Source organism: Drosophila innubila (assembly GCF_004354385.1).
Source record: "Drosophila innubila isolate TH190305 chromosome 2L unlocalized genomic scaffold, UK_Dinn_1.0 4_B_2L, whole genome shotgun sequence".
NCBI classification, from domain to species: domain Eukaryota; kingdom Metazoa; phylum Arthropoda; class Insecta; order Diptera; family Drosophilidae; genus Drosophila; species Drosophila innubila.
The window spans coordinates 24,844,439-24,860,022 of NW_022995372.1; the positions used below are offsets into that span (position 1 = coordinate 24,844,439).

The following is a 15,584-nucleotide window of genomic DNA, read 5'->3' on the forward strand; positions in this document are numbered from 1 at the left end:
TAAACGATTTCAATTTTATTTAGTTCAGAAAGATAATATAAAAATTCAAGTCGAATGAAACGGATAGAAATAATAATATTGAATTAATTTACATGCGTTAAAATAGTTCTACGTTTAATTTTTACTGTAAGGATATTATACTGACAACAAAACATAGCAATTCATTTAGATATATTTCATAGCTTTTAATGACAGCACCAAGTACTGTTTTCATTAAATTTTAATATATTTATAAATGTAAATATATATTTGTATATGGTATCATATATTTCTCATATAATTTTCAATATCTCTTCAAATATATCTGATATATAATAATTATCAAACTGCTTAACTAGACAATGAAAAACCTGCCCTAAGTATTATTAATAAATTTGAAAGGCTACACACTATTTTAATTAAATTTGAACAGACATGTAGATAAATATATTTATTGAAAGTATCTTGTGATTTATGTTGACATTTCGGAAAGTGAGGAAACGAACAATGCGTCAATCAACTAGTAAATAAATAAAGCTGAATATGGCAATTGGGACATGGACACAGCGTGCCTACGAAAATGGCGCAAATTCTCTAAAAATAATAACTAAAACTGAAACTGAAACAACACAAATTGAAACACTAACTGAATCTGAAACTGAAAACTGAAGAGCAAAACTGAAACTCATGCTGCAAATGAAGCAAACGTTGCTGACATACAAACGGAGCGGGCCAAAATAAAGTGAAGCGGCCAAAAGAGTCAAAAACATTGCCAAAGGTGTTGATAGACAGTACGCTGACAAATCACCTAACATGGAGTATGAACCAAAAGCGAGGGCCGTTGTGGGATTGCACCACTAGTAATGGTCGCGTGTCGTGACACGAAATCATTTTTACATGAAAGTATGCAGCGAATAAATGCATCTAAAGAAATATAGTAAAATTACATATAAATAACCTGATTAAAATTTTTTATATAGAATTTTTTATTTCAATATTTATAACATTACAATTTATTTGAGTAACAATCGAGTTTTAGTTTAAATAATTAACACTTATAAAATTGTAATATCTGAAACGGTCTGTTTATTTTATACAATTTAATAAATTTTAAATTAATTACATATTTTTATTTCAATTGAGCTTGTTTAAAAAAAAAAATATTTTTAATAAAATTTTTTTTATTTTTAATTATGGATATTTTCTCGTGACACGCTTACAACTCTCAAAATGTTAACACCGCGTTGACTGCCAACTGGCAGGCACTAAATTGTAAATTTCAAGTGCAAAAACTGAAAATGTGATGTAATCGAGGATGATTGGCTGAAGAATTGATAGTGAGGATTTGGAGTACTTCAAGCCATGTTGACAATTAAAGACTTAATTAAATAATGGTCAATAGGCCCACGAGGAAGCGCCGTTAGCGTTGAACTTGAAAATGCCAAACACCGCACAATGAAATCGTAATAATGAGGAATAGAGATCAAAAATGAAACTGAAACTGAAACCAGTTTGCTACACAATTGTCAAATTGTCAACATAGATATGAGATACTTTTGTACTTTTGAGATACTTTTGTACTTATTACCGGTTTGTCAACCTCTGTCTTTCTGTGCGTGTGTGTGCGTGTGTGTGCGTGTGTATGGGTGTAAATGGACAACACCTAAGGGGGAACACTGTGAATTCTAGACACACGCCCGCTCCATATAAAGTGACATGCAGGCAACACAAACCACATCATTATCCAAACGTCGCTCACATCGCCAAGTGTCGACAAGGACAAAAAGTCTCTTATAATCGCGACGGATTCGCTTAATAAATTTCCATACCTACTACGTGTCTGTGTGCGTGTGTGTTAGCGTTTCAATCACAGCCAAGTTAACGAGAAAATGGCAAGCCAAGTAAGTTGCTTGGTTATTTCCCATTTATTCCGAGCCACATAAGGATATCGAAAACAAATCGTGTCAAATGGAAAGCTGACTATAGGGAATTGCGACTTCTATTTAAAAACATAATAAGGTCGATTTTAATTTCAATCAATCACAAAAGCTATCGAGATCATTCTACACATTAATTTGTAACTTGTTAAATTCTTATCAAAGTATCGCAATGGAAATTGCAATTTTGTGTACCAAAATAAAGTGGACTTCAAAATAAAAGTTTATTTTCAAATCAGAAACTCTTTTTTTCGTAATTTAAAATTTCATTATCTTAAAAGCCAAAAATATGTGCAATTTATTCTGTAATATTATCTTAAAATCTCTCAAGCTCAAATTTAAAATCAAAAGCTTATGAATAAAACGAATTTCTATTAAAAACGTTATAAATAGAATTTTTTCATGAATATGGATTGAAAGGTTGAAAAATATAGAAATATAGATAGTTTTAATAGTTTTTACCTGATTACGGAGTATCTCGTAGTCGTGTTACATCGACTAAAGTGTTTCCCTTTTGCTTTCTTTCAGTTTTTGACGGCACTTTCGCTGATGGCGCTCACTGGCGGTTGTCTGGGTGGCTTTGCAGCCACATACGCTGGTTACCATCCTGGCTTTGCCACCTATCAGGCAGCTCCAACTGTTTACCATGCGGCGCCAGCTGCTGCTGTCTATCATCACCAGGCGGCTGCTCCAGTTTACACCAAGTCCTATGCTGTGGCCACACCCTTTGTTAAGGCTGTTGCTCCGGTCGCTGCTGTTGCTCCCGTTGTAAGCACCTATGCTGCCCCCGCTCCCGTTGTGAAAACCGTTGCTCCGATTGTCAAGCAGGTGGAACTGGAGTCGGCTCCCCGTTATGATTTCTCTTATGGCGTGCATGATTCACTCACCGGCGACATTAAAAGCCAGGTGGAGAGCCGTGATGGCGGCAATGTGGTCGGCTCCTACAGTGTGCTCGATGCCGATGGTTTTAAGCGGACGGTAACCTACACCGCCGACGATATCAATGGCTTCAATGCGGTGGTGCAGCGTGAGCCTGTGGTTGCTGCCCGTGCCACCGTTGTGGCTCCAGTTGCCGCCGCTCCCGCTCCTGCTGTGCTCCCCGCGCCCATCTACTACCCTCAAGCCCAGCAGCAACTGTTCCAACCACAGCAGCAACTGTTCCAACCACAGCAGCAGTTGTTCCACCCACAGCAGCAACTTTTCCAGCCACAACAGGTTAATGCCGAGCAGGAGAGCGAAGTTGTGGAGGCACCACGTCAACCTGAACAGGAGCCAGCACCCATTGAGTACGCCGAGGAGCAACAGCAGCAGCAGCAGCAGCAACAGGAGCAACAGGCGATTTATCCACAGGATCAGCAATTCCCACCTTATCCATCAGCTACTCCTGCGCCAGTTGCCTCCTCTCCCTCCGACGACGATTCGGATTCCGATGTGGTGGAAGCACGCTCCGCGAGCAGCCAGGAAACCACCACAGCCAGCACCACAGCAGCACCAGCTCCCGTTAACGAGGACAACAAGGAGCAGGACAAGAAGTCGGCATAGATTTTGATTATTTTCAGCTACTGACAATTCCCATTATATTTCGTTAAAATTAAAAGCGCCTACAAGAAATTAAATAATATGCGTTTTACTTTGTCCAGCCTTGCCAAACCTCAAATTTGCATAGATTATTTGCCTTTGATATTTTTCCTTATGTACAGGATATGATAAGAGATTCAATAATAGAAGGAAAAATAGAATGCTTGGTTTAATTCATGTTTATTTAGCATATTTCCTTTTGGTCTTATTAAACCCATCAATAACCTTGAATTTCATAGCATGCTACGAAAATTAATTCATATAATTATTTTGATTTATAAATCCACAATATTTGTTAAGCTTACTTCTGTATTGAGTTCAAGATTGATATATGCAAATTAATAACAATCAACTTCAGAGCGTGAAATCCTTAAGAATTGTAAGTTTTATTATTAAATTAGTTTACCTTAAATTTCCATAGATTCCATAACTTATAAATTCTAATGCTTTGTAAAGTTGCAAAGGCATCTGTAATATTCACATTTTAAAATTTTAGGAGCATAACATAATATGCACTTTATAGACTCAGCTTAGACTTAAATTAATTAAAATAATTTTACTCGCTTCTGGTGGCTGTTAGTTCCCTAATTAAGTATGACAAAAAAATGTATGTACTCGAAGAAGATTCCATAATAAAAGAGAATTCTGTTGAAAAGAAAAACATAAATGATTATTTTATTTAAATAATATTTAAATTTTCAATGGCTTGGTTAACAAATGCAGAAATAGATCAAAGATGTCGAGAGAGAGCGCCAAAAAATAAGCTTCGCACAGCAGACAAAAGGTTGCGCCACAGAAAAGATCCGTGATCACACGGACAGAAATGATCTTTTAAAAAAAATGATCTTTGGAAAAAAAAATCTTTTTTTGATACTTTGTTGATGCTGATCAGAAATATATATACTTTATATTAGCCTAGGGGTTTTATTTTTATTACTTGAAAATTTAAGCAAAAATGATAATAGGAGCGCCATCTATCGCATAAACGATCAACATTGCCAGCTGATCTTGTTAATATTACATTGCCATTTTGAGTATAACATAATCGTAAGATTGATATTTAGATAATTCACATATGTTGCTGCGGAACTTTCGCTTGGACGTTTATTTAATTTATTATTATACTCAAATTATCTTTGTATGCTTCTTAAAATATGTAGTTAAGCTTTTATCCATTTGCCACAGAAAATCAAGCCAAAGAATATCGATACCAGCTTTAAATGTGGAGATCTCAGCTCATAAATATCGATGAAATTAAAGCAACCCTAGCAGCAAATAGCATCTTGTTCAAATTAAACGGAACTTTTAAAGCGCAGAGTAGGCATTGAAGTCAAATTCGCTGTAACTTAATGTATTAAGAGCTATATAGCCTCACAGTTTTATTTGGGTTTTAAACGTGTTAACACGCTCAGAAATTTATTTGTGTTGTTCCAAATTTGTAGGTGCAAGTAAATTTACAAGTTTTTGTTTGGAAATATTTTAGAAATTTAGCATACCCATACAGCAGTCAACAATCTGTTAATATACAGCTAAAGAAAACGGTAAGTTTTGTGCAATAAAATAAATCTTAAATTATCTGCTGCTGCAGAGGCAAATGGCGGTCCCTTCTCTCTCTCTCTCTCTCTGATCTTTTGCACAGTTAAACGCAGCCGCAGCTGTTGCTTCAGTTGTTGTTGCTGTTGTTGGTTTGGCCTTGTAAAGCCGGCTCTTGAGAGCGCGCAAAAGGTGGACCAAAAGAGAGAGTAGATTGCCAGGCAGAAAAAAAGAAATGTTAAAAGTACGCACACAAACGCACCTTTGATTTTGCGTGTGTGTGTGTGACAATCGAAGCAGCCCTTGACCCTAGTCTCATTCTCAGTTTTTACATTTCCTTTGCACACAGCGCACATTTTTCTTTACAGCTGTACACTTGTTAATCGTAGCAGAAACAACTCAATTTTAATTATCAAAAAACAACAAACTGCAAAAACAATTTTAAACATGAATAAATCGGAAGGAAGCGCACACCAGGGCCACTACAAGGCCAACACCCTGAACACGCAGGTAAGTTGCCCGCGCGCGCACACTTTTAAAATGCACCGTTTCGTGCCTAACCTCACTTTTGATGGGACGGGGTTGTTTTATTTTTGCCCGTTAGGATTCGCGCATGCGTCGCCATGAGGTGACCATCGAGCTGCGCAAATCGAAGAAGGAGGATCAGATGTTCAAGCGCCGCAACATCAATGACGAGGATCTGACCTCGCCCCTCAAGGAGGTCAATGGTCAGTCGCCGGTGCAGTTGTCGGTCGATGAGATTGTGATTGCCATGAACAGCGAGGATCAGGAGCGCCAGTTTCTGGGCATGCAGCAGGCCCGCAAGATGCTCAGTCGGGAACGCAATCCACCCATTGACCTGATGATCGGACATGGCATTGTTCCCATATGCATACGCTTCCTTCAAAACACTGGCAAGTAAGTAGAGTTAATGCCCTGATTCGGATTAGTATTGGAATCTGACATAATTCTCCTTTAACTTTGGACAGCACCATGCTGCAGTTTGAGGCTGCCTGGGCTTTGACCAACATCGCCTCGGGCACAGCGGAGCAGACGCGCTGCGTCATCGAGCAGGACGCAGTGCCGCATTTCATTGCCCTGCTACAGTCCAAGTCCATCAATCTGGCCGAGCAGGCTGTCTGGGCACTGGGCAACATTGCTGGCGATGGCGCCGCCGCACGTGACATTGTCATTCAGAACAATGTCATCGATGGCATCCTACCCTTGATCAATCATGACACGCCCATCTCATTCCTACGCAACATTGTCTGGTTAATGTCGAATTTGTGCCGCAACAAGAATCCATCACCGCCATTCGAGCAGGTGAAGCGTCTGCTTCCCGTGCTGTCACAGCTGTTGCTCAGCCAGGACATACAGGTGCTGGCCGATGCCTGTTGGGCCTTGTCCTATGTGACGGACGACGACAACAACAAGATTCAGGCGGTGGTCGATACGGATGCAGTGCCCCGACTGGTCAATCTCCTGCAGACGGATGAGCCCAGCATCATTGTACCAGCCTTACGCAGCGTTGGCAACATTGTCACCGGAACGGATCTGCAAGTGAGTAAACCTCGACAACACCTGTCCGATTTAGTTAACCCTTTGTGATGCTTCTCTCGGCAGACGGATGTGGTGATTGCTGCTGGTGGTCTGCCCAAGCTGGGCATGTTGCTGCAGCACTCCAAGGGCAACATTGTCAAGGAGGCTGCGTGGACAGTGAGCAACATAACGGCCGGCAATCAGAAACAGATTCAGGCGGTCATCGATGCTGGCATCTTCCATCAAATACGTCATGTGCTCGAGAAGGGAGACTTCAAGGCGCAAAAGGAAGCCGCATGGGCGGTGACAAATACAACAACGTCGGGAACACCCGAGCAGATTGTCGATCTGATTGAGAAGAACAAGATATTAAAGCCTTTCATTGATTTACTGGATGCCAAGGATCCCCGCACCATCAAAGTTGTGCAGACGGGTCTCTCCAATCTATTCGCACTCGCCGAGAAATTGGGCGGCACTGAGAATCTCTGCCTGATGGTCGAGGAGCTGGGTGGCCTCGACAAGTTGGAAGCGCTACAGCAGCATGAGAATGAAGAGGTCTACAAAAAGGCCTTTGCCATCATTGATACATACTTTAACACTGGCGACGACGAGGCCGAACAGAAGCTGGCGCCCCAGGAGGTTAATGGCGCTCTCGAGTTTAATAGCACACAGCCCAAGGCGCCCGAGGGCGGGTATTCCTTCTAAGTAACGCAAGTGCCAGCCATCACCATCTCCAAAACCAACACACACACAACCAGATACAGATACATTTTGTTCTCGTTTTTTTTCTTTCTATTATGCGACCGCGCCTACACAAACAATACACCTTATCAAAACTCACTCACCCACACACACACACACAAACACATTCTATACTAGTTTGTCACTCCCAAGCACACTCACACACACACACACACACACACATGGACATTTATATTTCAATTCAAAACATGCACGGAAGGAAAATCCTTAATTGTGTTTTTCCCCATAATTGTACTGCATACGGCCATGAAAACGCATCTTCGGCGCGTTCTTAAATTCGCTTCAAAATTTCCATTTCCATTAGCACACATATACCCACACACAACTGCACAAATTACCATGTGATTATACCCTTCACCTGTCCAGCTGTGCTGACAGGTGTTGGGTTTTTTTAGACAATCGGGGCTCAGAGCGCAGCCTGTTGCGTTTGCATGGCCGAATGTACTGTTTTGGAGTGTGCTTTATTCCTTTTTAAATCGCCATAATTTTCGGATAATATTTATGTATATTTAGGCTGTTAGTATATTTATTGAATATGTATTTGTAATGTACTGTTGTGATTACAATACGCAACCACAAACCCATTATTTTAGAACACTAAACACTTCACACAACGCAAAGCAATTTATCAATGTGTCCTCATCCCTGTATTAATACAATGAATAAAAAAATATAAATATAAATAATAGACAAAAAATTAATGCATTGTTAGGGATAAGCATGAATCCCAAATAACCAGAAGCGGTCATAAAATTAATATACAAATATTGCTAGATTGAAAACTATTAAGAGATATATTAAATCTTGGCAAAGTGCTCATTTAGAAAAACAATTCAGTAATAAAACTATAAATTCTATTTGATGTTTAATACTAACCCAAGTAATTAGGCATTATCAAATTTTTAAAGAATTTTACAAATAAAAAGTTTAAAATTCTATTTTTATTGAAACAGCTAGCTATAATATATGGTAAGAAAACATAAATTGCAACACAGAGATCATTTAATTATCTCTAATGCTTTACAAGTTTGAAGCAATGTTTCTTCTCTAATACTATATAATAATACTGAATAAGTATAACGACCCCATTGCATCAGATTAGATAAGCTGATTAAGTAATAGAACTGTGGAAGCAATAGCAGAAGCTGCATGACTCAATTTAATCAAGCGTCGCATCCGAATCAGCGACAATTCTAGTGGTTCAACAAAACACAACATTGGATGGAATAGAAATGAGAATGGAAATGAAAATGGGTGTATCTCCCACCTTCCCCCAAATGGACGCTGAGCAAAGTGCGTCCAACGTTCCGCAGTTCGTCTTTGGCGTCGTTTAGTGTCTGTTCAAGCGGCCAGAGAAATTATAAAAATAGATTAAATAGATTTGTAGTTGCAGAAAATTCAAACTTGGCCAGAGCTTTTCAACGTTCTCCAAGTGTCGTCATCAATGAACCGAGCGCCAGCCCAATTAAATTAGCTTCTTTCAAATATTTTTCCGCATCTAATGAAAATGAGCATTCAGTTTAATTCTGTTCGAAGCTCTGTGCGGGCGTGAATTCTATTCTCTCAGTGATCATTTGTTTTTGTTTTTTGGCAACGCGTTTTATGTAATTTTTGTTTTTGTTTTCGTATTTGCGTATTCCATTTGGATTTACATCTTCATTTGGCTGCACTACAAAGTGGACAGGAGACATAAGAGGTAACTAAAAGTGAGGCCAAGTGATCAGTGAAAGTTGAGAGTGCTGGAATATAACATTTCCTCTGAGAATTTTAAATGTGTATTCGCAGAAATATTAAAATAATAATATATAATAAATATTACTTGAGTATAAATATTATCTTTTGTGTTTTCAACTGATTCTATTAAAATTTAAGAATAAAATATTGCAATATTTCTAGTTAAAAATACAGATGTATTCAAATATGAAACAAAAATACTTATGATATTGATTTTAATACCTCTCAATTGATATTATGGTTGTTGTTGTTCACTACGAAAATGATTCTGTGACCTCATGCTCAGCCATTGAAAATGTTGTGATCGGTAACCATCTGCCGAGCATCACTTCTATTTGGATATCTATATGTATCTATAGACGTAGGAGCGTGCTCTATATTTTGCAAAAATCTTAAAAGTTTAAAAACAAATTCAGAATAATAGGAAAATCGAGTACGCTTTTGACAAATTCATGATGTAATTAATTTTCGAAAGAAAACACAAAAATTGGCACACAAAAACTAAACAATAAACATTTAAGAGCACGTAGAGAAGCGCTACTTATTCGACAGCTGGCACGAATAGCAGATTGTCTATGGTAAACCGATAAAATACCCTGTAAATTCAAAATAAATTAATTTTGGTACAACAGTTGTATATGACTCTGCGTTGAGTTTTAAATCGTTACTCCTCCCGTATTAAATAAAATTGCGATAAAAATAATAACTCGATTATTTTTAATAATTTATAACTTTGAAATTCATTTTGAATTTTAAACTTATTTTTTCAACGAATTTCTCATTATTCACTCATAGTTGTTCACTATCTATAGAGTATTTCGTAGTCTAGTTATACGGATTATCATCTTTCTATTTGCTTTTATATGTACGGAAAGCGTAGCTAGGGTATCCGCTACAAAAACAACAACAACAACTTTTGAATTCGCGTGAGATTAAAAGTTGCCGTAAATACTTAAGCTTATGTACGTACATACTTACATACATATACATATATGTGTGTTTCTTTAGCCGCACAATGTCAAAAAGTTTTTCCTTTTCGGGTTTTTTGTGTACTTTGTTGTCTAACCGAGAATAGTGTCAAGTTTTTCTGTGTTTGTGGGTCATTGTCTGGGCCCATAGTTTTATAGTTTGATCTATTGTAACAGTAAATCTATAGAAATACCCTGTAAACTTAAAGAAATTTAATTTCCTTGGTTTTGTTTTACTAATTGCCTTTTTTAAAACTTACACATTTGAAGTAAATTTAATCTTAAATTTTAATACATGAAACTGAACTAAACATTAAAGCAATACGCCGAATGAAATAAGACACTTAAATAGTTTATTACAGTAGACAATATCCCTCTTTACTTACAGTATGTATAAGAATGTATACATGAAGTAATCGCATATAGATCTTTAAGTTTAAACTGAAATCTTAATTTGAACGCATGTGTTTCGCATTATGCTAGATGGGCATTTTAATGCTAGGGATATTAAAAATCAAATAATTCACATATGCTTGCTATATCGTATATGTATAATATTTATCTTAAAGTTCATAAAATGAATTTTTGTAGTAACTAGAGCGAAATCGAGTTGTAATTTGTTATACAAATATTTATGTTCTCTTGCGGAATTTTCATAAAGTTCTCGCATGTAAGATTTAACATGTTCTATTTAGAATTGGCAAGCTATTTTATTGTTAGCTGTTATTATTAGAATTTATGGTATGGTACCCCAAAATTAATCGGAGAACAATTTAATCATTCTAATAATATTCTCTTTATTAATATTATATTTTTTTCTGGTAAACATTTTTTCACCTCACTTCCCTGCAGATCCCGTCAGAAGCCCAGTCAGAATGAGTGTTGTGCCAAGTTCTAGTATACCACAGGGTATACCGAACGAGATCAACCTTGGAGCGGAGATATTCCACAGCATTGCAACGACAGCTGGAGATCAAAATGTTATCATTTCGCCGCTGTTGCTGGAGGCGACATTGGCGCTGCTCTACCTCGGATCGGATGGCGCCACTGCCGAGGAGCTGCAGGAGTTGCTAAAGCTGAAGGATCGATTTGCCAGCAATGCCAAGATGGCCAACTTCTATGCCGCCGAATTGAATGCAGTGAGAAGTGATCCGGATACGCGGATTCAACTGGAAAATCGCCTGCTATTACAATGCACGGCTGGGGAAGGTATTGCAGATGACTTTCAGAAGATTGCTCAAACGTATTTCCATGCGACGGCAGAGTGCGTTGATTTGCAGCAGGCGGAGAAGCTGCGACGTCACATAAGCGACAACATCCTGGCCAGCCTTGGAGGCGGAAACTGGCAGCAGCAGCTTCAGGTGAATGGCAGCCAAGTGGCACAACTGTTGCTCCTGGTTGCGGCACGGCTGGAAAGCAAATGGTTCTTACCCTTCAGCTCATATCGAACTGGCCTCTATGAGTTCCACAACAATGCCACCGGCAACAGTTCCCCCCAATCTGTGCCCATGCTCTTCGATGACGACATGTTTGTCAAGTACGCCGAGTTGCGGGAATTAAACGCCCGTGCCATTGAGTTGCCCTACGAACATGCCGAGGAATTGGCCATGCTTCTCATCCTGCCCAATCAAAGAGATGCCTCGTCATTATCACAATTGGAGTCTCAATTGCGTACTCTCGATCTGGGTGCACTGCAGCAGCGAATGCAGATGGAAAGTGTCCAAGTGTTGCTGCCCAAGTTCAGCATCGATTTTGAGTGCAGTCTGCGACAGGCATTGAAACAGGTGGGGATAAGATAAGATAAGATAAATTATGAGTGTTTATATTTATATTTACTTTGATTATAGCTGGGCTTCTCCGAGATCTTTGGCGCCTCGGCTAACTTTAAGCATTTGCATTCAGCCTCCACCAACCTGCCCATTGTTGATGTACTACAAAAGCTGCGCATTGACTTGAATGAATCGGGTCCCGGCTCAGAGTTGCCTCAGCCGGCCGCAGGTTAGTTACCAAGCAATTACCAGTTGCTTTATCATTTAATAATGTTATTTCGTATATATTTCAGGGTACAAACCGATTGTGATTAGTAATTCTTCGCGACAAAAATTCTTCCGTGCGGATCATCCATTTTTCTTTGCCATTCGCGGGCTGAATGTGACACACTTTATGGGGCATGTGGTTAGTTTTTAGGGGACATAAATGAACCCTATTTTATAATAATCATATTTTTAACACTAATTGATATTTTCCAAACTGCTCGTTGAATAAATGGATTAAATGTTGTAGATTTTTTATAACAAGAGTCTTGAGTTTATTCAAAGATATATGTGTATGTATAATTTGTTTTTTATTTTAGCAGAAATAGTTCTGTTATGTTTTGTTAGTTTTACAATTATTGTATTTTTTGTAGAGATTTCCATCAATCGACTTAAACATTAATAATTTACTTTTTAGGTCTAGGAAAATTGTTAAATGGAATCAAAAATTTAAGCACATTCTAAACCCATTTGTTGTCTAGTGTGTGTATGTGCTCAACATTTAATTAACCTATGGTTAAGTTATTGATTTACTCATTTATCTCATCTTATTTGGTAAATCTAGCTAAAAAATTGCCTTTATTTGTAAATTCTTTCACTTTGATGTAGTTTTGAAGTTTGATCTTGGAATGAATGATGTTAAAAATCACTTTACATGGTTTTTATATTTGATTTGATGTTATTTCATATAAGGTATATTCACAGGAATTGAACATATAGTATAGTACACTTATTAGTGGAGGGTGGAAAAATTTAAAATAAATTTAGAAATAAAATTTCACAACTAAAAAAATTGTAACAATAATAAATTAGTTAAGTACTGTTAGTTATTTACAGAGTTTAGAGTTAGTTATGTGGAAATATTTACAAATTGCATATCCATAGATTTATCATTTTCTCTCACTCTCTTACAACTTGCTGCTTTGCTGTGTTTGTTGCTGTGACCCTTCGCATTTCTTGTGCACCACTGAGGGTGGTGGTGGTGGCGTCACTGTTGCTGTGTCCACATCCAGGTTGCCACGGTTAAGCAAATAATCGAGATCATGTGTTATCCGATCGAGTGTTGCATCGTGACCTGAAGTTTTGCCCGTGTCTACACTCGCAGTCTGTGTGGACGGTGTAATGGAAACGGTTGTGGTGGCAGTGGTGGTGGTGGTGGACACCACTGCAGCCACCATAGTGGGCAACAGCGGATCGAAGGTGGTGCGAGATGTTGGCTCCAGTATGGTAACCCTCTTTTGGGTCTTGGGCGTGGGCAAAGTGGCACTAGAGATGCCACCACTTAGATTGCCGCTGATAGTGGGTGGTGGCAGCGACGGTGCTCGTGTCATGTTGAGCATCAATGAGCTGGGCACAAAGTCCACATACGGATTATGTTGCAGCGGCACATAATGGGGCGCGTGGATGCCAATGATGCTGTCTGCAAGTCGGTTAGAGTAAGTGGCACATTAATGTTGCAAGCAACACTTTAATTTAAGATTGTTGAAGACAAATCATGTCCCGATTATTTTAAATTAAAATTAAGGCAAATTAGCATTCTTTCAGAACTTATCATCAAAAAAAAAATATGTTTTTAGCTGAAATAATATTCAATCGACAAATTCATTATAAAAATCATAAAAAATATAAAAATAAATTAACATTTACAACTCAGCGAAAGACAAAATTTTAAGAACAAAAATAAACAAATAGTCAAATTACTGTTTTGACAATCTAGGAACTTCATATGCAGATAGTCATCAAAGTGTTTTGACAAAAAAATTAACACATTTTCTTTTGGAAAAATATATAGTTATATATATATTTTTATTGATTTTTACTCTATTTTATTTTTATATAATTATAGTTTCTGTGGTTCAGTGTACTCACAAATTTGTAAGAATACGAAAGATCAATATGTATTTGTTTTTGTATTTAAAAATAGTTAAACATAATTGGTCCAAATATTTCTTTTAAACTTACTATAAGAACCATAAAAATATATATTATGTATTAAGAATATTAAAATTCCAGAAAAAAAATAAAATTTAAACAATGTACTTGGCTAACTGTATATTATATAATGAAAAACTCCAGTTGATCTCTGTAATCTAATGCGGACGGATCAATGATCAGAGAGACACCTGAGAGATTGGAGATCTATCGATTTTGATGATAATTATTAGTGGAAATTACCTGCTGCCAGACCTTGTAGTATGTCCAATGCTTCCACACCCACAAATTCATCACACGCTGCCGCTGTGTAGTGCGTTGTCTGCTGTGGATGCAACATCCGGCGGCCCAGGCTGCCCGTGAGGCCGCCCATCGTGTAGGCATCGTAGGCATAGCCCAGCGCTGTGGCTGCCTCCGCGTTGCCGCCACTGAGCATGGCACAGCAGCGTGTGGCCGGTGAGGCAGCCACTGTCCGTGGCAGCTGCTGATGTCCACCGTGTAGCGTATCCGTGCCACTGACAACAGATGCCGCCTGGCAACGCGGTGCCGTCGAAATGATTGTCAACGGCAGCTGTACTCCACCTGCTCCACCTCCTCCTTTTCCGCCTCCTGCTCCTGATCCTGTTGCCATTGACAGCTCAAGTCCTTGCTTTGCCTGCAGCGCTCCTGATGAGCTTGCCACGGCAGCAGCTGCCGCTGATGTTGCCATGCATTCGATTTCCTTCTCCTTGTCGTGATTCGTGTAAACTGCAAACGATTGATTAAACGATTAAAGGTAATTAATTGCGACTCTTACTGCGACTACTTACAGCTCAGCGGGCTATTGATGCTCGCCGTCGTCGTTGTACAGTAATTCTCGTCCAGACTTGTCTTGCTCGTATTGAACTTGGTCTGCCTCAAGGAACTGCTCTGACTGCTCCCATAGCTGCTCAGGAACGGAGGACCACGCAGTTGACTCTCTGCTTTCAGCACAAAGCAAAAGAGAATTCCAAAACCCTGCAATTGAAGTTTACTTCATAATACAATATTCTTTGATACCAATCTATTAAACTTATTATTAATTGTAGTTTAATAATAGTGATTGTTTTAAATTCATGAAATATATTTCTGCATATATGCTTCAACAAAAAAAAATTAGGAAAAAACAATGATCGAATTTCTTTATCCAACTAGCTCTTTTTAATAAATTACTACCTATTGAATACATTTTATTACATGTAATGGAAAAGTTTGCAACAATTATATCAAAGAATCAAACCGAAACCAATAAAGGTAACGGTTTCGGTTTTATTTCAGATTTCCTCTTTCGGTTTCGGTACCGACTTTGAAACATTTTAAAATAATATATAAAATAAATACATTTTTTCCAACGAATTTAATCAAAATTTGAATTCACAATAAATATAGGGGCCAATCCATGCTTAAAATGACATTCCGTTTAAAAATCGGAACAGTTTTGCCAATGTTATGACAGTTCGAAGTTGCTAAAGCCTCTGATCTAACAACATAACAAGTTAAAATATTTCTTAATTTTGACATGATTTTTAACAAGAAAATGAAAGGCCTCAGAATCAAATTTAAAGTGTCGT

At 38.1% G+C, this 15,584-nt stretch overlaps 4 protein-coding genes across 5 annotated transcripts in view; 3 read left to right on the forward strand and 1 right to left on the reverse strand.

Annotated features, from left to right (window-relative positions):
• Positions 1-1,764: 1,764 nt before the first annotated feature.
• LOC117782129 (ataxin-2 homolog) lies at positions 1,765-3,532 on the forward strand. Its single transcript, XM_034619100.1, has 2 exons — positions 1,765-1,880; positions 2,445-3,532. The coding sequence occupies exons 1-2, from the start codon at positions 1,869-1,871 to the stop codon at positions 3,456-3,458; spliced, it is 1,026 nt and encodes a 341-aa protein (XP_034474991.1). The 5' UTR covers positions 1,765-1,868; the 3' UTR covers positions 3,459-3,532.
• Positions 3,533-4,833: 1,301 nt separating this feature from the next.
• LOC117782126 (importin subunit alpha) lies at positions 4,834-8,014 on the forward strand. 2 transcript variants are annotated; one of them, XM_034619097.1, is made up of 5 exons: positions 4,834-5,035; positions 5,377-5,537; positions 5,632-5,945; positions 6,017-6,587; positions 6,651-8,014. In XM_034619097.1, the coding sequence occupies exons 2-5, from the start codon at positions 5,475-5,477 to the stop codon at positions 7,269-7,271; spliced, it is 1,569 nt and encodes a 522-aa protein (XP_034474988.1). In that variant the 5' UTR covers positions 4,834-5,035; positions 5,377-5,474; the 3' UTR covers positions 7,272-8,014. The 2 variants fall into 2 exon arrangements, with proteins under 2 accessions (XP_034474988.1, XP_034474989.1); XM_034619098.1 differs by lacking the exon at positions 4,834-5,035 and adding an exon at positions 5,131-5,219.
• An 834-nt stretch (positions 8,015-8,848) lies between these two features.
• LOC117782128 (serine protease inhibitor 42Dd) lies at positions 8,849-12,329 on the forward strand. Its single transcript, XM_034619099.1, has 4 exons — positions 8,849-9,024; positions 10,883-11,814; positions 11,878-12,028; positions 12,093-12,329. Exons 2-4 carry the CDS (start codon positions 10,906-10,908, stop codon positions 12,215-12,217), a joined length of 1,185 nt encoding a protein of 394 aa, XP_034474990.1. The 5' UTR covers positions 8,849-9,024; positions 10,883-10,905; the 3' UTR covers positions 12,218-12,329.
• A 568-nt stretch (positions 12,330-12,897) lies between these two features.
• LOC117781260 overlaps positions 12,898-15,584 on the reverse strand; it is a 111,987-nt gene continuing 109,300 nt past the window's right edge. The window contains 3 exon segments of the mRNA XM_034618013.1: positions 12,898-13,483; positions 14,239-14,742; positions 14,805-14,991. Of these exon segments, the coding sequence (XP_034473904.1) occupies positions 12,972-13,483; positions 14,239-14,742; positions 14,805-14,991 (1,203 nt within the window). The 3' untranslated portion in view covers positions 12,898-12,971.

What these genes read in the sequence shown, in the direction of transcription:
- LOC117782128 (XM_034619099.1), top strand. Translation starts at nt 10,906, where the DNA reads ATGAGTGTTGTGCCAAGTTCTAGTATACCACAGGGTATACCGAACGAG. An exon ending in TGCGACAGGCATTGAAACAG is followed by an intron (nt 11,815 to 11,877) that starts GTGGGGATAAGA and finishes CTTTGATTATAG; the next exon opens with CTGGGCTTCTCCGAGATCTT. An exon ending in GTTGCCTCAGCCGGCCGCAG is followed by an intron (nt 12,029 to 12,092) that starts GTTAGTTACCAA and finishes TATATATTTCAG; the next exon opens with GGTACAAACCGATTGTGATT.
- LOC117782126 (XM_034619097.1), top strand. Translation starts at nt 5,475, where the DNA reads ATGAATAAATCGGAAGGAAGCGCACACCAGGGCCACTACAAGGCCAAC. An exon ending in CCAACACCCTGAACACGCAG is followed by an intron (nt 5,538 to 5,631) that starts GTAAGTTGCCCG and finishes TTTGCCCGTTAG; the next exon opens with GATTCGCGCATGCGTCGCCA. An exon ending in TCACCGGAACGGATCTGCAA is followed by an intron (nt 6,588 to 6,650) that starts GTGAGTAAACCT and finishes TTCTCTCGGCAG; the next exon opens with ACGGATGTGGTGATTGCTGC.